Raw genomic sequence first — 24874 nt, forward strand, 5'->3', positions numbered from 1 at the left:
TACATCACTCAGTATTGTGCAGTGGCTGGTATCAAAAGCAGTCCTGTCTGTTACAGAAGGGAACTGCATTTCTTCATCTTCTGTCAAAGAATTTCTGACCATTCCTGTAGGAGGCTTCAATATGGAAGCAGCACTACCTTCATCTTCCCTCTTTAACTGAGGTAGCAGTCAGCATCATCCAGGGCTTTAGTAGAAGCAAAGAAGGAGATTCAAGTTGGACTCCCTGTCCATATGCTTCACTCCCCTAATATCACAGAAGGGAGGAGTAACGTGAGGATTGTGTATGAAATTTTAAAATGTGAAAAGGAAGTGTATCATGATAGTCCACACAATCAATACCAATATTATACATATTTAAATTCTACTGATTTTTACTGTGCATGGAAGGTATTAACAGCAGTGAGAATAAACCAAAAGCAAAAAGCAAACAGCCTCCTTTCTCACATGCCCACCAAAAACTATTCAGAGTAATAGCCTAAAATACTGCAGTAACATTATTATAAATTGTCTTCAAGTTCCCCTTTCTGAGGTCCCTTTTTCCATCTTCCTTCAAATTTTCTTCTCTGCCTAAACTGCCAAAAATGGACCAATTGTTGTTTATTATATAGGAGATTTCTTTTTAAAGTAATAGATTACATGGTAGTTTGTTGTATACGGAGTCCTCAGATATTAATAGAGAGTTTATTATATAGCCACCTACAGCTGCTGGTTGTAACCTTGTGAGCTGATTGTTAAAATGATAATTTTGCTCCGTTTAGAAAAATCTGACAGGTTCATACACGGACTCCCTTTTTCCTTTGCTGCTGCCCAGGGCTTATTGTTGTGTTCTAGAAGTGCTCTGCATGTTCAAAGATTGTTTGAGAATTTTTTTACAGTCGTACAGTAGCAATTTTAATGGGATGGTATAATTTGCTTTTAAGTAAATGAATGACTTTATGTAATAACTTCAATGTGACTCATTAAACTTGAATTCCCAAATGTCCATTTATCGGAATATAGTGTGATGGAGCATGAAGTGAAAGAGAGAGAGCTGATTGGCCAGCTGGGCTCTCAAGTGTTCAGAGTCAGGGGATGGACTTCCCTTCCCATCCTGCCTAGGGAAACTTTCTATAAAACTCCTTAGCTTCTGGCTGAGAGAGTTGCATGATGAGTAGTCATTTGAAAACAGTCTGGGGCTACTGGAGTTGTTATTCCTTGTTGTTTGTTTTGGTGTTTTCTTTTGTTGTTGTTGGAAAAAATATATACCTGGGCATTATTTTTGTAAAACACTTCCGAACTGGGTGTTGCTGCTTATTGGACAACCTTGCTGCTGCGTTGTGCAACATAGTGATTATTCAAGTTGCGTTCCTATCTGCAAATTAATGCCCAGAAACCTCTTCTAGCTTGCACCTGTTTGAGCGGTACAGGTATCTGAGTTCTGAAAACCAAACAAAAGTTTTGTGTACGCTGTTATGATCACTGAGTTATTTTCTAAGTTGTGCTTTGTTACCAACAATTTGTGCAGTGCTTTGTGCAATAATTTCCATCTCTTGCTTGAGAATTACTTAAAATAAAAGGTCCATGCCACTCAACTCTTACAGTATATATAGTTTTAGACGAACTTACCATAAAATTGTATTAAAAAGAACATGTGTATATATATGAAGAATTCATTGTTCTGCAGAGGCTTCTGTCAATTTAAAATAGGTATGGAATGGAAAGTTTATTCCAAAGATATGTCAATTTCCTTTGAGTGGATTTTTAAATCTTCTTTTAGCATAAGTAATTACTGTGATTGCATGTGCGAGTCCAGAAATTACACATGCAAATTGTATGCGTACATTTTTGTATGCACAAGTTGCACATGCACAACTCTACAAATCTGGGGCTTATAGTATGCATATGTGTTGGGTATATAATATATAGATAAGAAATGGCTATTTTGATCTATAAATAAACATATGCTCACTGCAAGTTCTTCTCAGGTTTTCAGCCCTTTATTTACCTTCATATTATGAATGCAACTTTGTTTTATGGATTTTTGCTCAGTCTCCTTCCATAGATAATTTTGCTACTAAAGGTTTTCTTCCCCCTTCTGTGTTTCCACGCATATGCTTCTAGCATTTAATATGTTTAATCAGTATTGTTTGTGTTCAGAGTTTCAATTCCAAGATCACTTCCCTTGGCTTGCCTTTCTGTTGCATTACTAATTTGGTTATGTAGCTCAGCTCAGCTAAGGCCACTTAAAAGCATTTTCCTTGTCAGTGTCTGGAAATGTAATCTGGTCTGTAATCAATGAGTGGAGAGTGGAATGATAAAAAAGAACAGTAGGTAAATCTTCAAAACCTGGAACCTATTTCACCTTGCTGAATTATTTGCAAGGAACTGGACGTTGCTAGTCTAGATTTGAAGTATAATTGAGCTTTACACCGGAGAATATCTTAATCATAATGTGTAGGTTGGCAGAACAGAGCTTTGCAGTTTGATACTTTACAGTTTGGCAGCCTGTATGGGGGAGGGAAATTGCACAAATGTTGAAAATGTATATGGAGGAATTTTATATTTGCTGGTCTCAGGTACAACTGAGTGAATGATTCACTGCAAATAAGTTTCGGGACATATTTAGACTCTCTTTCTGGTAACAGAATACCCATAGGAAGACAGTGATCTCCTTGGCTGTCCTCATTATACAACATTTACTCAATTATGTTTTATTGTCACACTGTGGATTGATTGTGAGCAGTTTGTGTGTTTGGTTCAAGTTGGGTTGATCATACGTTAAATCTTTGTGTTTCCCCCACACAACATAGGCTGCATTCACTGCAGAAATGACCTAAAAAAAACTTAGGAGATTTTGTCTACAACCCCTGTGCCCAAAGTTAACTATTAATAATCCTGTTTTTTTACAGTGGTGCCTACAAACCAACCAAAACCAAGGCCATACTGTGCTAGGCACCATACAAACAGAGAGAAAGGAGACAGTCCCTGACCTGAAGCCCTTACAATCTAAATAGACAAGACAGAGACAGGACAGGGGAAAAGGATAGAAAATGTAAGCAGAATCCACTGCACATAATTTACAGGATGTATTTAGACTCAGTTTGTGCTACTGTGGGCCTGATCCTCAGGTGCAGTGAGTTTATCCTAGGTGCAGCTGGGCAGAATGTAAGGTTAAAAATACTCCTTTCTGTACCCTGATCTTGGGTTGAATGGGGATCTAAATGGCTCTGAGTAATTGAGAGCACCCTGGGAGGTAACAACTTTTGGGAAATCCTTGGTTGATCTTTTAGGGCAGCTTTCTGTTGTCTTTGTGCTTTCTCAGCCCAAGGCTGAGAATCTGGCCATGTGAGTGGGAGTGAGAAGCAATTCATTAACCCAATCAAGTTCTTACCACAATCCAAGGTGGAATTCGGCCATGTGTTTTTATTAATTATTATTATTATCAGAAAAGAAAACAAAAAACAAATCTTTTCTACAGCAGAAATGGTGAATTTTGTCCTCTGCCTCATTCATGTGTTTTCCAAAAGCTCACTAACAGTGTGACTTTTCACATACCCGATCTAAAAGTGGAAATGGATGTGAGCTAGAGCTTGTAATTCTGTCAGTACCATTCAAATTAAGGATGATGGTAAAAATAATTTCTTCACATAAACCTCCACCCTAAATGATTAAAGATCACTGAATTTTTTGTGAGGACTTGTTTGGGGCTGGATGGGGTTTTTAAAAGCCTGCATATTTATTCTTCCATATTGCCACTGAGAGTCCGTTCCTTGTGAGACCCAGATACCACAACCAAGTCCATATAGAGCTCCACTAATTTCAGTGGGACTCTACGTAAGTACCATGGGTCTGACTGCACATAGCTCATCATAAGACTGGGATCTTTGTAACTGCAGAAGGATCTTCAAGCTGAGGTTGGAAGAAGGTGTCATATAGTAAGTAATTGAACAAGTGAACTGTGATATTACAGCTGTTCAAAAAGTAATATTTTGCAATGCCATACCATTATATCATCAAAGTATCCCGGAACACTTAACAACCAGTAATTACATTTTGCAAAACCCTGGTGAGACTGATAAGTATAACAACACATATTACAGCTGGACAAATTGAATCATGTGGGTGTTTCTTGCCAAAGGTAAAACAACAAGATAGTGGCAGACTTGGGGAATAAAACTGAGGAGTCCTGGCTCCTAATATTGTACTTTGTTTACCCCTCAGACATCATTGTCCCATATTTATTACTGGCAGATGTTGTGTCAGTTCAGAACAACTGCACTTGTATTCCCCCTCTATAGTCCAGCAAGGGCACCTACTCACAGACTTCTAGCTCCCTGGCTGTAACCTCTCTTGGGTGGAGACATATGCCTCTCTCCCTCATGACCAGGGTATTTTCAGGATGCACAGTTCCCTGATTATACTCTGAATTCACCAGCAAAAGTCAAATTGCCTACGTAAACCTATTATGTCATTCTCCTTAGAGATGGTGAATGATGCAATTGTCACAATTATAAGTTACCACTTGCAATCCTATGCAATCCTGTTTTATTCTTGGGGTATAAGCATTACAGAGAAAACATAATACAAATAATAGAAGAACCTACACAAAAGCTAATAAGCTTACCAGAGCTCACCCCACTTGCTCCATCATGGGCTCTGGCAGGTGACTCCTTCAAAAGGGGTCTCTTTTGTAGTCACAAGTTCATAACAGTGTTAGCTTGGAACTAGTATGCAGTCTTATGGGGCCTCAGTAAGCCAAGTCCTGCCAACCCTATAGTGTCTGCTATATTGTTGAACACATTCTTCTGAAGTTCACATTATCTCCCAAAGATTGTATTAATCCTTCTTCCTACTAAGAAAGTTCCCACAAAAGCATACACGTTTATACTTTCAATACAATGGACCCCAAAGATATTAAATGTAATTCAGTAAGGTATATTAACTGAATTCATAAGGTTTCCCAGGATATTGTCATATCTGTCACAAATGTGTCCAGCTGTGTATACTTTTGTACATGAGGAATGGTGACTCTCTCTCTCTCTCTCACACACACACACACACACACACACACACACACACACACACACACACACACACACACACACACAATTAAATAGTTATATAGTTTAGGGACAGGTAGGTAATATTCCCTGAATAAAGTATACAAGAAATGTAATAAATATTATTCAAATTGGATTAATATTTTTGACTAGCCCTAGTTTTGTTTCTTTACTTTTTGACTTAAATTATGATTTAAAAAAAAATCCAAAATAAATAACTATTTTTGTAGTCCCATTGTCAATCACATTATTTATCACAATTTGCTGTGACAGAAAGGAACAATGGCTAAGGTACTATACTTGTACTCAGACTATTCGGTTCAATTTCAGGCTCTACTACAGAGTTCCTGTATGACCTTGGGAAAATCATTTAATCTCTCTGTAAAAAGTAACAGAGGGTCCTGTGGCACCTTTAAGACTAACAGAAGTATTGGGAGCATAAGCTTTCATGGGTAAGAACCTCACTTCTTCAGATGGGTGCAAATCAGATCAGGATTAAACAAAGACAGTGAATGGATATCCAACTACAGAAGCAGTTTCTCTTCCCTTGGTGTTCACACCTCAACTGCTAGCAGAGCACCTCACCCTCCCTGATTGAACTAACCTCGTTATCTCCATACTGATTTATACCTGCCTCTGGAGATTTCCATTACTTGCATCTGAAGAAGTGAGGTTCTTACCCACGAAAGCTTATGCTCCCAATACTTCTGTTAGTCTCAAAGGTGCCACAGGACCCTCTGTTACTTTTTACAGATTCAGACTAACACAGCTACCCCTCTGATACTAATCTTTCTGTGCCTCTGTTCTCTACCTGTAAAATGGGGATAATTTTTAGAGTGTAAGGTCTTTGGTGCAGGATGTGTGCACCACCTAACACAAAGGGACCCTAATTCCATTGCTAATGTAATACAAATAAATAATAAAACATTTAAAATAATTATTCTTGAAGCATCACTGCTTATTTCCTTGTTGGTATTTGGTGACTGCACTAGTTCATTTGACTGTATAAATTTGGAATCTTTAAGCTAAGGTTCTGCATTTTGATGGCAATCGATGGATTTTGAAGGACTCATTAATTCCTACAGCAAGAAAAGAGAAGTGCATAGTAAATGCATGCATACTGTGCTTCTTCAGGTTGCATTTACAGTAGGCATGTTAACTGAATTCTCCTGAGCTTCCTTTAGTTTGATTCTTTCCTTTCTTTAGCTGGCTATGTCTTTCAATGAGAGTCTGGTATATGAAAGGCAGAATGTAACATCAGCTTTAAAATACCATCACTGCATTGTTTTAATATGCTTTCTTCATTCAAAGACTCCAACGTTTTCATCATACAAAGTCCAGCCTCTCTCTCTCGGAGATGGATCCCTGTTGATTGTACTGCCATGTCTGTGGTTAGGACTAGCTTTGCCTTTGTGAATTCTTTGTCTATAAGTTGAATGGTCACAGTGTCAAGGGTTGAAGATTTTTTTTTTCATTTAAAAATGCAATAAAAAAAATGAAATCATAACCACACTCTTCAAAATCCTGCCCTGGCTAACCATCTTCATTTCTTTAATGCTGCATGAAGTGGATTGACTTGTATTCAGCACCCAGAGAATTCTGTTCCTCACCATCCTTCTCTTTGTGTGTGTGCGTTTGTGTTTGTTTTTATGTGCAGGGCAGGAGAGAATTGGAAAAGATTCCCATTATGAACAAGAGGGGAAAGTTCAGTTTGTGATTGATGCTGTGTATGCCATGGCTCATGCCCTCCATCACATGAACAAGGATCTTTGTGCCGATTACCCTGGGATCTGTCCGGAGATGGAACAAGCAGGAGGCAAGAAATTGCTGAAGTATATACGCAATGTTAACTTTAATGGTGAGTCCAAAGCAATGTGTATCGAAAGCACTTCAGAGAGCATAAGATTTTTAAATTTAATTAGTCAATCAATTATTCATTATTTAACTGGATTTCTTAGCAAATGGAGTCATTGATATAGTTCACGTTTAGCATTCATTTGACTGTGTACTGCTTTCCTTGAAGCAGTGAGTTTTATATATATGATTATATTTCTAACGTGCAGTACTCCAGCTAGTCAAGTCCTTATCTTCTATTGTGCAAAAGGTATTAAATTGTGCAGCCATTTTATGATGGCTGCACTTGGAAATTAGAATGAAACCACTGAACTCTGCTAATAACCTCAAATTTTGCTCTCATCAGCAAAAGTGGGTGATAGGCAAAAAATATATATCCCATCTGTCTCATTTATATAATGCCTAATTTGGACTCCACTGCTTAAAAAAGAAACCCACAGCAACTATGGGCAATGTATAGTATTTTTAGCATCATTCAAAACCTATCCTTTGACGTGTATCATTTCCAGCTACCTGGGGCAAAAAAATAAAGGCAATTCTTTGTCACACAGGACTCAGCCTGTCTGTCATTTTCACTAGGACAACAATTTAGAGGGTAAGGGACAAATTCATTTTCAGGTTTCAAACCAAGTGGTGGTGGGGGGGAGGGATAGCTCAGTGGTTTGAGCATTGGCCTGCTAAACACAGGATTGTGAGTTCAATCCTTGAGGGGGCCACTTAGGGATCTGGGGCAAAATCAGTACTTGGTCCTGCTAGTGAAGGCAGGGGGCTGGACTCAATGACTTTTCAGGGTCCCTTCCAGTTCTATGAGATAGGTATATCTCCATATTAGACCTGCTAAGCAGAAAGTCCCCTGTGGTGAAGGTTGTTGCAACTTCCATTCCTCTAGAAGGTTTATAGTGAGAATACAGCACAAAAGGCAAATATGGATGTGGACAAGCTAAAGTTAGTTTGATCCAGTAGATCACCTCAGGTGTCTATGATTCATCCTCCAAATAAAGATGCTCCCACTGATCCCAGTAAGGACATTGGCAACTCTAACACCAGCCTTTCCTTGTGGTACAGGATAGGCTTTCATGTATATTTCCTTGTGCCAGCGTCTATGAATCTGGTCTAAAGACTATAGCAGGATTTCCCAACTTCTGAAAATTTTGTTTAAGGTTATTTGCTTCATTAACATACATGAAGAGATTCGTGTGAGCCCAGCGCCAGGACAATTGAACAGTCACAGAAGTTAGCTTGTAATACTAACATTTTTTCCTCCTTATAAACTTTGCTAATATATGTAACAGGAGTTTTTTAAACTGTCTGCCTCAGCACTCTGCAAGAGGGAGACCCAGACTTGCATTTTAAAACCTGTTAGCCTAAAGTTCTCTGCACATCCCTCGATTCCCCACTCCAGAGGCAGTGAGGCATTCGATCAATGAGAGGTTGAAAAGAATCTCAGGTGCCAGGTTGCCAAAAGGAAACTGGACAACTCTCTGTGTGTACTTATAACTGATGAGAGAGGAATCGATAAACCATCTCATGGAGGAAAAGGCAAAAACAGCCTGTGATGTGCTGGGTGTTTGCGAAACACGACGAAAGAAGGAGATGGAGGTCAGCTGGAGGATGGAAGCACAGTCATTCTAGGAAATGGAGAAGGCACGAGGACAGTTGGAGGAGTCGGATTCATCATAAACAAGGAATGGTCTTCGAAAATTGTCTCATGCCATTTGAAATCATCGTGTATCAGGGTGCTTTACCTTCGACTGAACCGAAACAGCACTCTCAAAATCATCCAGATCTACACTCCCACAAGTGCATGCGAAGATGATGATGTGGAAGGATTCTATCAGGAGCTGGAGGAAACCCTCGCTCAGAGTTCCATTGTGATGGGAGACTTTAATGCCAAGGTTGGAAGAGGGAGAGAAAGCGAAAAGTTCATAGGAAGGTATGGTATTGGAGAACGAAATGTGCAAGGAGAACAACTAGCTATATTGGCAGAGATGAAGAGAATGTTCATTGGTAATACCTGGTTCCGAAAGAAGGCCAACAGAAGATGGACTTGGATCACACTGAACATGAAGACAAAGAATGAAATCGATTACTTTCTGATTGATAGAGGACGCATTGTTCGGGATATTTCAGTAGTGCCATCATTTAACATCGGTAGTGATCATCGCCTACTGAGAGCCAGACTCACATTCACTGGGAAAGTGGAGAAAAAGGCTCTGTGTATGGCGAACAGAAGGCACTAACCGGTAGCTTTTAATGAGGCAATTCTGAAGGAAAACATTTCCAGGGAAGACTGGAGCCTCCTGGATGACTGACAATTATGAGAACTTCAGTAAGAGGCTGAAACGGTGCATGAAATCAGCTGAGCATGAAAGACCAAAAATAGATAGTGGAAGAATCTCAGAGAATACAAAGACCTTATTGGAGAAGAGGAGGAAAATGAAAAGAAATGGCAGCGACAGGCTTGAGTACTCCCTTCAATGCAAGCTCATACGAATGAAGATGAAGGAAGACTTCAAGAAATTTCGAACCGAAAAGCTCCTAAAGGCTTCTGAAGATTGTAAAAGTCTCAAAAAAATGCAAACAGGAACTGGCATTGTATAGGTCATCATTATCGGCTTTGAAGAACAAGGACAGAGAATCAGTAACCGATCGAACTGAGATGGAGTCAATCTGCAGGGATTTCAATACCCAGCTGCTTGCATCCCGCATAAATGTCCCAATGCCATCACTTCAACAAACCGATGAACACATACTCCCGGTTCTCATCAGCGAAGTCCATCATGCAATCCATCAAATGAAAGAGGGGAAGGCTCCAGGCAAGGACGGTCTGATAGCAGAAGTGCTTAAGGCGGGAGGTCAGGAACTCTGGAAAGCTCTCACCCAAAAGTTCAGCCGTTACCTGGAAATCCAGAAGATACCGTCCAGTTGGAAAGAGTCCAATACCATCTTGCTGATAAGAAAGGCTATCGCCCGATCTGCCTGCTTTCACGTGTCTATAAATTGTTCACCAAAATAATAACAAATCGACTGTCACAAAACCTGGATGAACAGCAACCTAGAGAGCAGGCCAGTTTTCGAAGAAATTACAGCACGACAGACCACATCTTCACTCTAAACCAACTACTAGAGTGTTCAAGGGAATACAAGTTCCCTTTGTGCATTGCCTTCGTGGACTATGAGAAGGCATTTGATAGCATGGAGACTAACACCGTTCTTGAAGCTCTTTCAGAACAGGGCATCAGCGCAAAATATATCACACTATTAAAGGAAGTGAACTCTGGATGCAGCACGGATATATCGCTGTTCGATACTCCCCTCCCCCCATCGAGAAAGGTGTGAAACAAGGAGATACAGTTTCACCAAAATTATTCACAGCCTGTCTTGAATTGGTCTTTCCACAAACAGACCTGAAAGGCGGGATTAATATCAATGGCAAGTGGCTAAACCATCTCAGGTTCGCAGATATAATGCTGATAGCCGAAAATACAGTCCAGCTTGAGAGAATGCTTAAAGAACTGAACGCGAAAAGTAATCAATTCAGATTAAAAATGAACCAGTCGAAAACAAACTATATGAGATCAGATGTTCTGCCAAGAACTCAAATAACTCTTGGAGGAGAGCAGATCCAAGAGGTCGACAAATACGTTTATTCGGGCCAGGAAGTCAACATGCACCACAATCAGAAAGGTGAACTGTCGTGCAGAAAAAAAGCTGGATTGTGCGCATTCAACGACACCAGGGACATCCTCCAAGGAAAGATCAGCAAAACAACTCGTGCGAATCTTTTTAACTCGACCGTGCTTCCAGCGATGCTACATGGCAGTGAAACATGGTCGCTGATGAAGATTGTAGAACATCAACTGTCTGTCACACAGAGGGTGAACATTTTGGGGCATTTCACTCCACGATCACATCCCCAGTGAAATAATTAGGCAGCAGTCTGGAGTGCGAGATGTTGTTGTTGGAAGCAGGCTGAGCAAAATGCGGTGGGCGGGACATGTGGCCCAACTCAGTGACAACAGATGGACTGCAGCTATATCTGAGTGGTATCCGTGAGAACTGAAATGGCCATGAGGTCGGCCTCCAAAGAGGTGGGATGATTTCCTAACAAGGAGATATGGACAAGCGAAGGATGGCCAGAGCAAGAGAAGATTGGAAGACGTGTTGTGATCGCCTCAGTCTTAACTGATGAAGGACCGACAGTGTATGCAGTCTACGCAGCCTAAAGTTAGACATCTAAATCCATATTTAGGCCTAAATGAGGACTCATGTTCAAAAGTGCTGAATGGGAGTCATGCAACTCTTATTGAAGTTTTGGTGATAGCCAAAGATGCTCAGAACCTCTGAAAAATCAGTTTTGTGACCCTACTGGGACTATTCACAAACTGAAAGTTTTGCATAAGCTAAAGTGCTTTGTTGGATCAGCATTTTATTTAGATGCCTGCCTATGGGTAGAAGTGTTTAATTTGGGTTCATAAGGCTTGAAAATTTTGGCCACCTTCTCTGCTCCTAGGAATTTACAATCTAATAACTAGAGAGAGAGAGAGAGTAGAAGAAAAGGGACTGGGAGACCCAGATGAGGAAGATAAATCTTGTACTTCATGGTCTAACTTCATCACTGTAAGGGTCAGGAAGGATTTTTTCCCTCCAAATAAAGCATTGCATAATTGACACAGAGTATCAAAAGAGATGCATGAGATATTTTTCCCTCTTCTTTGGATTACCAGGTGCTAGTTACTGCCAGAAGCCAAATACTGCTGGACTAATAAACTGAGCAGATAGTATTATTTTTGCTTTGTAACATTCTGTTTGTGTTCTTTTTCCAGAACTAGGAAGATATGGAAACTCCTATTTTCAGAGAAATATGGTATTTGTGTAAATTTTACTAATTTGGCCATCCTACAATTCTGTAGCAGATCATTTATATCTCTCTCCTCCAGAGGCCTCAAGGAGGTACTTGGAAAGTAGAGCAGTTGAATGGTCATCCTATCATTTTAAGAGAGCTGAGGAAATAATCTACTTAGTGGATTTTGCCTGGATTTCAGTTTTCTCAAGTATATTAATTATTTCAATGTATTCACCCCCCTCCCCCCCCTTTTTTTTTTTTTTGCAAGATTTTTTCCTCTAGTTGTACTTGGTCACATAAGCCATATGGTATTTTTTTTAATACAACCCATAAACAGCATGGAGGCTTCAAGAAGGTAGCAGAACTTAAAATAATAATTTTAAACTATTTGTTCTCTTGGCCATTTAGGGCTGGGCCTATATAATGTTCCTGGAAACATTAGGTGTCTTTAAGATATATTATTCATGTGCAGAGTTTACTTTCTCTTGGCCCATTCACAGGAAATAATTGCATACATGTTTGTGCACATAGCTGCAAAGGGTGCAGCCACATCCAAGGCTCATTGCCAAGGCTCATTGCCAAAGCTGGAGAGATGTTCTTGAAGCACTGTTCCCTTTCTATTTCATGCCCCCGTCTATTCGAAAATAAACCAGGTCTGTAATGTTCTATTACTGTAGTCACAATAAATGTGTGTGCTTTCATAGTTGAGAAGGGGTAGGGCCAGTTGTTTGTCTGGCTTGTTTAACTCTGAGCCAGGCCTTTTGCAGAAGGGCTTTTGGGAACACTGTCTCCCAGCTGAGTCAAGCAGTGTCCAATCCTATGTAAAATATACCCCTTCCCAAACGAACACCTGCTGGTATGAGCTTAAAATTTGTTCTTGCATCAGTGAGAGTGAAACTCAATTGCCTAACACTAAAGGAGCATAAGTGCAGAGTGAATACACAGAATTTTTGTTGCCATATTTTCTCCTCTCTGCTTTGGGATATCACATCAGAGGTGAATGTCTTACACACTACTATAATTCACTAAAAAGATAGGGCCAGACTGTGACAAGTGCACAGGGGTGGGGGATGGGAAAGGCAGAGCACAAGGACACTATTTCCTGATGGCATGGTACATTCCAAACCCTTGTTGTTGCTACAGTCCTTGCACTTGGAGAGCACAAAGAGCAATCCCTTGGTATGCTTCTGATGGTGCTTGCCATCCCAAATTGGATCTGGAAAAAGCAGAGTCCATGGCCTAAATGTGTTGCAATCTGTATTGTTCTCCTGCATACTGAGTCACTCAGCTGAGTGCCCCCTTTTGGTGCAGCCCCTGGGGAGGGGAGGACAACTACACACTGCTTCTGGGAGGGCCAGTGGCTGAATGTCACCATTTGACATATACATCATTAAACTTCTGCTCTCTCATTCTTGTTACATGACTTGTAATGAGAACAGAGAATGGCACAACATGAATCCTTTCTCCTGACAGTCTGAAGGAAAAAAATGTGTATCCCATTCTCGTGCATTTTAAGCCTATGATCTTGTGATCCAATCCTATTTAGGTATGCAAACAGATCTCCTTGTAACTATGCAGGTGAAATCATCTTGCCTGTGCATGCTTCAGGGATTTTTTCCCCCCTTACAAAGACCATGACATTCATAAAGAAAGAGCTCAAGCGATATTTTAATGAATAGACTGTGGATTTGTAGTAGGAACTCAGTATGAATTCCAATGTTGTCTCACAATGTTGAGAATAATTTTTTTAAAAAGTCCAGAAGCAGTAAGATTCTGAATATTAAACTCATGATGCAAAGTGTCTGTGTTCCCTCTCCCCTCCACAATGACCTGAAAAATGATGGATTATTTTTATATGAACCACAGCTGCTCCTCAGAACTGCAGTGACTGAGAGTCATAAAAAGACATCTTAGCTTGTCACACTTAACAAGACTCTGACCCTTCTCCTATTGCACTTTTCTTCATGATGAGTCTTTTGTGGTGATTAAGAGACACAAATCCTGCAAAATCCAATAAATTGTGTCTTTGCAGTGAGATTTTTCATGTGAAAGGGGCATCATGTACTGAATTTAGTGTGTGTGTTACTTATTCGTTGGGAACAGATGGATTAATATTTTATAACACCACTGAATGTGCAGGCAGCACCAGGGAAGAGCATGTTACTAGGTTTCCGAGTTGCCTGATGGGACTGTGGAGTCTTACAATTCTTAATGAAAGAAAAAAAAAAGATGTATGTCAGCCTGTATCCTCAAGAAAATCTTCCCCCTTCCTGTTATAATAAGAAAAATGAAAATAATAAATAGCACCCGTTATGAAAATAATATGCTTCAGACTGCAGGTTTCCTAGTACCATTTCTCATTGTTTCTTATAGTCTGAATAACTAAACAGAGCACAGAATAAAATTCTGTAGTAACCTTAATACAGGCACATGAAAGAGTTAGACCCTTGCAATCAAATGGTGGGCACTGTGCCCCAAAATGTGCTGTCAGACCCACACTGGGATCGAAGACAGGCAACTCAGAAATCCTCTGCTTGAATTATACCCTGAGATGATTACAACTACGTACCATTCCTTACTCTGAATAGCTTCCCCCACTTTTCACTTCCTTTTGGTGTGTGGGTAGATTTCCAGATGAAGTAAATTTAAACTCATGAAAGAGGACAAACCTGATAAAGTAGCAAATATCATTTATGCTGCTAATTATTACTATAAATACATACTAATGGTGAATACATATTAATATAGAATTACATTTAAAATTATTTTGCTGTACTTAACTTAGAATATAACACATGATTCAAGAGATAGAACCACACTGCGTAGGGTGGGCGAGCTGCATAGATGATGTCTGGAAGAATTATGCATTTAAAGGCCAGGAGTAGGCATCCAGCATCATTAAGAAAAGCACTTGAGCACATGCTTAATGATAATCACATACTCTAGAGATTTCTTGAACAGCGGTGCTTTCATGAATCAGGGAGCAGGCTAACCAGCAGCAGTAACTACTCCTGTGGAGCAGCTGTGATATTTAAGAACTGCATTAAAAAGCTGCATGAAGGAAGCCATTTTCAGTGCACAACAAGAAGTTGTATTGATCCTACAAAACCCACCAATAGTGCTGCATATTCTTGAGCACTAGCTACTGGCACTTTACCCAGTTAACTATTTCTACATACACAGGCATGTCTCTCTTATAGTGCATTCTGGTGACAATATACCTGTCACTAGGAAAGCTTGCCAGGCCCTGACTGTTGCCCAGGGCCATACCCCTGCAGGGCATTGAACACTGTCAGCAACATTAATGGTCCACCATCACCACTAGCAAGTGCAAGCAGCCAAACTATCCACTTATGTTTAATAGCCCAGGAGTGAAAAGAGACTCCCTGCCCTCTTTCTCCCCAACAGTCTCCCTGCAGCAGCTGTCATTTGGCCTTTATCGTTTATGGATTCCACTTAAAAAGTAGATATCATGGTAATCTGCAGATATGAAATAACAAAGCTCTGTACATTCATAGGGCAACTTTTAACCTAGACTCTGTTGATACACACCAAGTTTATTCTGCATCTGTTTAGAAGGAGAAAAAAACCTACAGTTTTATGCATGCAGATGTATGTATATGAGTTAATACCCTATCTGCATTACTGCCCAATTTATGGAATAGATCCTCAGGTGGTGAAAATTTACATCTGGTGAAGATCTGACTCCTAGTGTGTATGAGCACCCATTTTTTGTGTCAGTGTCATTCATTTGGGACGTAAGGATATACCCACAAATATTGATGGTGCATTATGGGGGTGGGGCAGATTGGGCTCTTATGCTCTTGATTATATTATTTTATGTCAGTTGCAACAACATGTATCTTGGCTAATCATATAAACACTTTAAAAAGTCATGATTAGCTAAATCCCATTTACTGTTTTTGCCGACTTTGAGAAGGAATTTATGAATTATCGCCCTTATGCACCTAAAAATGTTTTCCCACCATAAACGTATTCCGGCTTCATGAACCCGTAACATCAGTTACATATCTGCTTAGTACCCATAAGGAGTCAGAGACAGGAGATTTCTGTGGAAGATTTTCTGTACCAGTCTTTGAACTTAATCAGTGTCTGATCTCAGAGAGGCTGCAGTATAGACAAGAAATAATTTACTAGGGTTAGAATTTGGAAATTATGCTAATTCACTTCTTCAAACCTTCTTTCACTCACTGAAATTCAGTGAAGAATAGAAATCATGAGGAAAACCATAAACGTAAAGTTCAGTGCTACAACTGAAGAGATTTTTCATACCGCCCCCCAAGCAATGTGGTAGGAGAAAGTTTTGAATATAGATATACTAATGATCTTCTGTCTTGGCCATTGCTTTACGTCACAGAAACCTATTTTAATACATCTCATGTGGTCCTGGAAGTTTTCACTTAGATCTATCTGAAAATACTAAATTTCTTTGAACTCTCATTTAAGAAGTAGCCATACAGCCTTATAGCGTTAACTGAGCTGCAAATTTTCTGGTTGGGATTCTTTTCGCAATAGCATCTCTAATGTAATAATTAGCTATCAGAATTCAATGCCTGTCTGTCATATAAGGTATGCCCCTTTATTCTAACCTGTCTTGTTTGGATGCACTAAGAGGATTAGGTGCTGGGGACCACCACCTCCTACAAAGCTCCTGGATAGGCAAAGGGCAGAATAGGCACATATTAGAAAGCTCAGGGTCAGGGACGCTGGAACAATCTGTATAGTGGGGGTGTTGAGAGCCATTGAACCAAACTGTAACCCTGTATATGATGGAAGCCATTTCAAGCCAGGGGTTGTGGCAGCACCTAGTTCCAGCACCTATGTCCAGTGGGAGGCTACACTAATACCCAGTTCTGGTCCACAGCCCCAAAAGGATTGTTCCTATGAGCTGGCTTGGGGTGTGTGGCCAGACCCATGGATATTCTGCACATATGATGCATCCAAGCAAGCAGCACCAGGGGCATGCACTCAGCTGCTTTAGCAGCTTGAAGCATTGTTGAGTGTGTTGCACTCGGGCCCTGACCCATCTAAGCAAGGTGGTTCTGAGATCCTTCACTCTGCTGCTACCACTTCATTGCCTCTCTCACATCACTCTACCTAGATGTTTCACAAGAATCAGTCCAGAATCTGGCCCTCTATTGTTCATGACTAAGCTACTTTTCGGCAGGTATCTGTGTCCTAGGGTCTAAACAAAGCAGTTTACGGGGAGAGATTAGGAATAGTTTTCCTATAATGTCCTCTGTTCTGTTCCATCTCAAGTGCATGCTGATTATTGGAATAAGAACAAATTATGGAGGAGGAAGCTATTTCTGGATGCCAGTCAAGATTCACTAAACCTGGGCTGTCTTCTGATGGCAGTATCTCTCAGAAGCAGATGGAACATTTTCTGGGGGAAAAAAAATCATTTAGAGGCTCCATTTACAGGACTGATGTTCACTAAAGAACTCCCTCGGGGGGAGCAGGGCAGAGGCAGGGAGGGAAGCCCGTATGATATTTCATGATATGAAGCAAGGCTCATGTCGTTTTACTTTACTTTTACTTTTCACCTAGTGGGTATGAGTCATGATAATTAATCACAGAAAGAGGGACAGGATTATGGCACTATGTCCTAAAGCGTCCGTTTAAACTGCTGTGATGATGGATGGCCTCTGCCTGAGCTGTGATGCCAGTCTAAAGCTTTTAGCCATGACAAAATAAATAAAGCAAGCATTGTAAAGCTTTGGCTGTTTTTGCTTCCTTCCTCAGGCAGTGCTGGCACTCCAGTGATGTTTAATAAAAACGGTGATGCACCGGGGCGCTATGACATCTTTCAGTATCACACAACAAACACCACCACTCCAGGCTACCACCTGGTTGGCCAGTGGACCGATGACCTGCAGCTCAACGTGAGTCCAATTTACTCTTGACTTGCTCACTTTTATGAGCGTATAGTTATTAGGTTGACTTTTGTCACCAAGAAGGAACTAGCGCAGGGGACAGTACTTAATGTTTTTGTACAATATCTTCCTTTGTTCGATATGCAGTTTGTTCTCACCTAGTGCCCTATCGGTACTGATTTATACTGAGTTCTGATGACCATGCCATTTTTTATTGTTGTTTGTTTTTTTGCTCATCAGAGCTCTCTAGCCGCTAACTGGGACAGTGGCTTTTTCTCTGTAATGCATAGCTGCTTGAAACCTCTGGGATTTCATCTTTAGAATTGCAAATTGCTCCAAGTGTCTCCAGCTTGGTGCAAAAGAAATGGATTTGGGGGGGGGTATTTTTTTTTTGAGTGTCTCTCCTTTCCCAGGGGTTATTTTTTATGCACTTAGCAGTGAGGCAGCCCTTACATGCTGCAGTCCTTTCATAATGAAGTCTAGCTGAAAGGTAAGGCAATCAAATGTCTCCCAGTTATTCTTGACGTTGCCCATGTGAAAGAATGAATATGACTATTTCCTTCTGCAAAGGCAGACTGTGTTCATCTGTGGAGTCTGAGTCATTACTTTTTTAATACATTTTTCATTACAAACTAAAGTCTAGCACGAAAACACACAAACAAAAAGAATACCTGCCCCTTGGTCTGTAGAATAGGACTAGCATGTGCCTACCTCAGAGGGGAGTTGTGAGGGTGAAATCCAGTGTTAATTGTAAGGCGCTCAGATCCCATGGCATTTACACTCCTAGACAGGTGGAAATATTATAATTTGGAAATGTAACTTAATCTAGTACATTGTCTCCTCACTTTAATTAATGTAGTCCATGTCTTAACCAAGTAACACCAGTAATTAATGTGGGGAACCAAGGGTCACTCTTTGCACAATATTGGGCTTCCTCTTAAATTTCATACTCATTAAGGGATGTGACGTGTTTGTCAGCATTATTCAAGCTGCTGTGTTTAATTTAAAGCATACTGTCTTATTAACTTGCAATTTAAAATTATTTTCTGCCAAAATATCAATATTTTATTATCTAAATACTACTTAATATAAACTACTCATCCTGACCTAATATAATTGAAATCAGAAATTAATGGTGCTTTTGTCGTTCTACAGCAATTGGGTTCAGAGTTTCCATACAAAGTACTTTCCCCCCCTGCTCTGGGCTTTGCTAGATTGTGTTATATCAGTGGGTGAGGTTACTACAGCAACTTCCATTCTATCTGCCTGTGTGTTCCACAGGCTGAATACCTCCAGGAATTGCCATTGGTTTGCTAGTCCTCTGTGGAACATTTCCAGAACAAGGTAACTTTTGCAGCTTCAAAAGTAGCTAGGAATTCTCTAGCCAAGGGGACCAGACTACCGGCTGCCATTAAATAGGTCCCAAGAGAAACTGCCAAATCCTGTAGTTTGCCTTGTAGATTTATTTCTCTGGATGACTCCCTGGATGTATCAGTTTCTTTATTTATATCAGTCTTGCAAACTTCTTCCCACCAATGTGCAAAAGGGGAAAATGTAAGAAGGATGGTCCAGTGAAAGGTGGCTAGCCTTGAACTCGGGAGACCCAGATTCAATTACCTACTCTGCCACAGACTTCCTGTGTGACCTTGGCAAGCCTTGGAGTCTCTATGTGCCCCAGTTTCCCATCTGTAAAATTTGGAAAATGGTACTTCTCTACTTCACATGGCTGTTGTATGGTACATGAGGCACTCAGACATTACAATGATGGGGGCCATGTGATAGCGAAGGTTGTTGTTTTTTTTTTTTTTGCTATAGATAAATAACATATTTGGGGTTTTTTCCTCCCTCATTTTCACCACCTCCCCCGATAAAGGATGAGAAAATAGATTTTGCTATTAAATGTTCATGGCAGTTTTGCAAGGCTGATGTACTATATTCCGTTTATATTGAAGAGGACAAAATGCAATTTACTTTCACATTCATATTTGGTTGGGTTTTTTTTGAAAGTGGGTAGTTTTATTCTTGATACTATTGATAACTCTAGGGTATGTTTTTATGGCCAGTTAGTAAATCTTTTCTCCTTACAATGTGGAGCGCTTTCATTTTTCTGAAGCACACCTGCACGGGCTATCTGTTAGATAAACAGAAAAAGGCTTAAGGCATAACATTCAGGAGGCCTCTGGGTGCTCTGTATATGTTTTTCTTTTTGTCATAATCTACTTACAGAGCCAGTTTTATGAAGTGTCTGAGACAGTCTGGGCATTTTTCTCAGGCCTGGTTGCTTCTATGTATCTTTATATTACCTTTGATTTCACACGTCTGGCAGGAATGTTTGCAAAAGCAGGGCTGAAGTTGTGCTGGAATGCTGTTCTGGCACTTTTGTGGGGGGAGGTTGTAATGGCGTTTTGGTGCTATCATTTGCTGGAAGTGTTTTCCGGCACTTCTTTATTTAGGATGGAAGTACATTGCAGCACCTCTTTTTTTAGGATTGGAGCACTGGGCTAAAGACATATACTTTTTGTTCTGGGCATTCACAGGGCCAGATTCTGAGCTCTCTTACAGTCAGGGTAAATATGGAATACCGTCTCTGATTTCTCTTGAGCTACCCTGGATTTACATCACTGTCTCTGACATCAGAATCTGACCAAAAAAGCAAGTGAGAAAATACCTTGTAACATTTTTGCTGCAACAAACCCTGGACATAAATTATGAATTCCACGGGGGAGAGAGGGTAGTATAATCACCAAATCTCCTTATGGTGTGATTGTTTTCTAACACCTAAAACGGCTCTTTCTGGGACATAAATCACAATTTAGTGAACACTCTGGATGCATTTCATAGTGAGGATAAAATGAGCTGATTCTAATTTTAAATGGTTTGACCAATATTCTACTGAAAAATGTTGGATGTTGCAGACACCCTGTAGTCAAGCAGAGTTCCGATTACAAGAATATCAGTCTTCCTCCCACTAAGAGGTCCTGCAAGTACATCCTGCCTCCCACTGTTTCTTGAAGATTTTTAACATCACTTCCACCCCCCTCATGACCTCCCTCGCACATATTTGATATACAATATTTATACTTTCTCTCCTCTCTGCAGCTTGAAATGCCTAATCCTCGATTTTAGACTCAGAAATCAGGCCAGCTCCATACCCATTCAAATACAATATCTTGACCTACAGTACAAGCCAAATTGCTCAGATTAAAGCTAATGTCATTAGACAATAAAAGTGTTAAACATGGTAATGTTATCATAGGAAAGCAGGTCTATATTTCAGTTTGCTGATGTTCAGGGGACACTTGGGCTAATATGAAATAATGTCGAGAGAATGGCATCATTGCAAGGAAGAGAAATGCCTTGAATGTATTTAGCATTAAATGAATCATCATTCAGCTACAGTAAAATAGAATAGTTGGATTGTCAATGCATATGGTGCAGTATATCCAATTCACAGGTGTATGTTACCAGTGGCTGTGATTTTTATAAAATTTAAATTCAAGGATGTTTCTTGATAGAAAGCTGCATGGATTGAGAAATTATTCCTATTGGCTATTTGCTGTCCCGAAAGGAAAGAGGAGAGGATGGGGAATAGCAAGAAAGTGTGCAAAGCCACAGCTACTCTTGGAATAGTGTCTTCCAGATGTTAATTATATTATTACAAATTAACTTTTCTTTTTCAGTAAGAGTAATGCTCACACATTTTTCACACCATAAATGTATCATATTTGATATATGATATGTCATAGGACATATCAACACTGGAAAAGCAGGTTATCATCGGGTTATTCATTAAGCCTCAGGCACTGTAACTTCAGGATCACTATCGTACTTTTCTATTTAACTTTTGATCGTGTAATTATCTGTTGTTGGGCCTGTTGTTTTGTCATGGCATGGCATGTTTTGGGAACCCTCCAAAGAGATCACGTCAACTGGGAAAAAAAGTGTCATGGGCAATGGGTTTTTTTTATTATTATTATTTTGCATTTAAACAAAATAACGTTTATTACTTGCAATAAATGTCCTATCTAGTACTTGTGCTTTGATACCACTGGAAAATAGAGAGATGATTTTGTGGATAAAGAACAAAGCTAGTTGTCAAGCGATATGTGTTCTATTTCCAGCTCTTTCTCAAGCTTCTTGTGTCAATGTAAGCAAGTTATTTAACTTGTTGGTGCCTTTGTTTTCTGTATTTATAAAATAGGTACAAGAACAATACTAACCTACTTGAGAGGGGCATTGTGCATATTTGCTAATTGATCTTTGTAAAGAAGGTTGAGCTTCATAGGAAGAAAGCATGATAGAAGTGCAGATAATTGTGGATGATACCAAGCTGGGAGGTGTTGCAAGTGCTTTGGAGGATAGGATTAAAATTCAAAGTGATCTGGACAAACTGGAGAAATGGTCTGAAGTAAATAGGATGAAATTCAATAAGGACCAAATGCAAAGTACTTCGCTTAGGAAGGAACAATCGGTTTCACACATGCTAAATGGGAAATGACTGCCTAGGAAAGAGTACTGAAGAAAGGAATCTGGGGGTCATAGTGAATCACAAGATAAATGAGAGTCAACAATGTAACACAGTTTCGCAAAAAAAAAAAAAAACCACACACACACTCAACCCACATAATTTTTGGATGTGTAAGCAGATGTTCTAAGCAAGACATGAGAAGTAATTCTACTGCTCCACTCCGCACTGATTAGGCCTCAACTGGAGTATTATGTCCAGTTTTGAGTGCCACATCTTGGGAAAGATGTGGACAAACTGAAGAAATTCCAAAGAAGAGCAACACAAATTATTAAAGGTCTAGAAAACATGACTTATGAGGGAAGATTGAAAATATTGAGTTTGTTTTGTCTGGAAAAGAGAAGACTAAGTGGGGGACATAAGTTTTCAAGTACATAAAATGTTGTTACAAGAATAAGGAAGAAAAATTGTTCTCATTAACCTCTGAGGATAGGACAAGAAGCAATGGGCTTAAATTGCAGCAAGGACAGTTTAAGTTGGACATTAGGAAAAACTTCTTACCTGTCAGGGTAGTTAAGCACTGGAATAATTTCCTATGGAGGTTATGGAATCACCGTCATTGAAGATTTTTAAGAGCAGATTAGACAAACACCTATCAGGGATGGTCTAGTTAATACTTAGTCCTGCCATGAGTGCCGGGGACTGAACTAAATGACCTCTCAAGGTCCCTTCCAGTCCTACAACTCTATGATTGACTGAACATTGTTGGTCAAACACAGCTGACCTTTGTGACCACCAGTTAACTTTCCAGATATTTTAAAGTGTTTGGCGGAGGTAGAAACTCATCACTCTGGGAAAAACTGGAAGTTTTTCACTGGGAATTTGGTGCTGTCTAGAGAGTTAATGATTTCTGAGATATATGCACATAGGTTAAATTAGAGTTCCGGTGTGAAATGTTGGCTCCGTTTGAAGTCAATGGCAAACTCCCATTGATTTCAGTGGAGCCAGGATTTCACGCCTAAGTGTGTGCCTGTTTCCTATTGGCTAGAAGTTCGTAGAGTCACTGAACGGAGAAGCTTGTTTATAGTTTTCTGCACCTTAGGATTCTGACTTACTCGAGTTGTACGTATGTTACTAGATAACAGGTAGAACCTGATTTGAACAGAAAAGAGCTGTCTGAAAGGAGATTTGACTGCTGCATTTGAACACTAAGTTCCTTGGGCTTTTCTTTAAGCATTTTGAACATGTAGATCCTGAGCTAGGGAGGAGGTGTCTGGGTCAGATGTTCAGAATGAGGCTTTGCTAAAGAAATCCATGTGGTTTTATTTTGTGGCTTAGTACCCAGTAAAAAATGGGGTTTTAATCTCATTGCAGTACATAACATTCCTTCTATAACTTGCAGTGTCACAGTATGCATGACATTTTGTTATAATCAAATTCATGCTTGTACTGGTGAGGAGCAAAACCGTTACAGAAAACTTGCACATACGTCACTGAAGAATAATATATTCCTATAGCAGCTAACATTTTTCAGTCTGTTTATCTAATTAATGCTTTACTTCTAGCCTGGTAGCATCTTTACAGGTTGCTACATTTTGTTTTAATTGCCTCAGCATCTCCAACTTGTCAAATGTACTCTTCCAGTCAATATTATAGCTCATAATGGTGCTACTGGGCATGAGGGTATTGATCAGACTTTGCATCATATTCTCAGGAAGACTGAAGATGCTATATGCTGGCTCGATAAAGATGGATGGTAGAAAATATGCTATTCTGCCCATTATTGCTGCTTTGTAGAGTTCCTAAATTGTCCACACTGAAACAACTTTCATTTCTAATGTACTAATAGTGGTTAAATGTTACTCTCCAAATAAACGGATGATCTCCCTCCAATTAATTTGTTTTCAGAAAGATAATTTCCATAGTAAAGGGCCACAAATCTACTATGTACAGCAATAAAAAGTATAAATAAATCTGTTCTAGTCTAGATAAATACCCTTTAATTGTAAATTGTTTAGTAACTCTTAGATGGGCATAGCCTGAAATATGATTGCCACTAAATAGATCAGTTTACATTCAGGAGTTAGCCGGGTGCTTAGAATTCCTTTCTTTTTCAGAATCTCCTCCAGCAATCAGTGATGAATTACTACAATCTTCCTACCAAAGTGCTTGGAAGATTAATAGTACTTATAATTATCAATATAGTTGTACAAACATGTACGTTCTATAGATGTAGCACCCCAATAAATCCCTGTTTGCATTGCTTGTGGCCAATTAAATCACTTTGTTTATTAGTAGAATCTTCACTACGGGCTTGCGCAGTATTTTAAAGGAATGGGAAGTTGAAGAGAAATCAGGTTTTCATTAAACAATATGCATGTACTATAGTGTCTCACTGGTCTTAACACACACAAGCGTAGCTTATGGCTTAATGGTCAACCTTTTTCACCCGCACAGAAACGTGGAAAGCAAAGGATAGTGAAGAGACTGAATCTCATCTGTGCGGATGCTAAATAAAACCAGAAATGTCATTTCTAAGGGAATGATTGACAAAGGGAATGATGTAACTTTCATACCGTGATTCTGTTGCCCCCAAGTAGAAATTTATAAAATCTTTGCACTCATCTGTGCAGTTTATGCAAATCCTGTGTACTTCAACACCTCTTGAATCTCTTTGTGCTCCGACTAATCTGTTTAAGTGTTGTAAACATCTCTGTTACTGAATTTGGAAATAAAATGTTATGAATATTAGGGAAATGAATAGAGCAATAAA

The 24874-nt window shown here is 39.7% G+C and overlaps 1 protein-coding gene across 4 annotated transcripts in view; it reads left to right on the top strand.

Annotated features, from left to right (window-relative positions):
• GRM7 (glutamate metabotropic receptor 7) overlaps positions 1-24874 on the top strand; it is a 545183-nt gene that overhangs the window by 342719 nt on the left and 177590 nt on the right. For all 4 annotated transcript variants that reach the window (XM_005288512.5, XM_005288513.5, XM_005288511.5 and 1 more), the window contains exons 6-7: positions 6697-6897; positions 17506-17645. In XM_005288512.5, coding sequence (XP_005288569.2) covers positions 6697-6897; positions 17506-17645 — 341 coding nt within the window. The remainder of the gene's footprint in view (positions 1-6696; positions 6898-17505; positions 17646-24874) is intronic.

The sequence above is a fragment of the Chrysemys picta genome, chromosome 7 (assembly GCF_011386835.1).
Source record: "Chrysemys picta bellii isolate R12L10 chromosome 7, ASM1138683v2, whole genome shotgun sequence".
NCBI lineage: Eukaryota > Metazoa > Chordata > Testudines > Emydidae > Chrysemys > Chrysemys picta.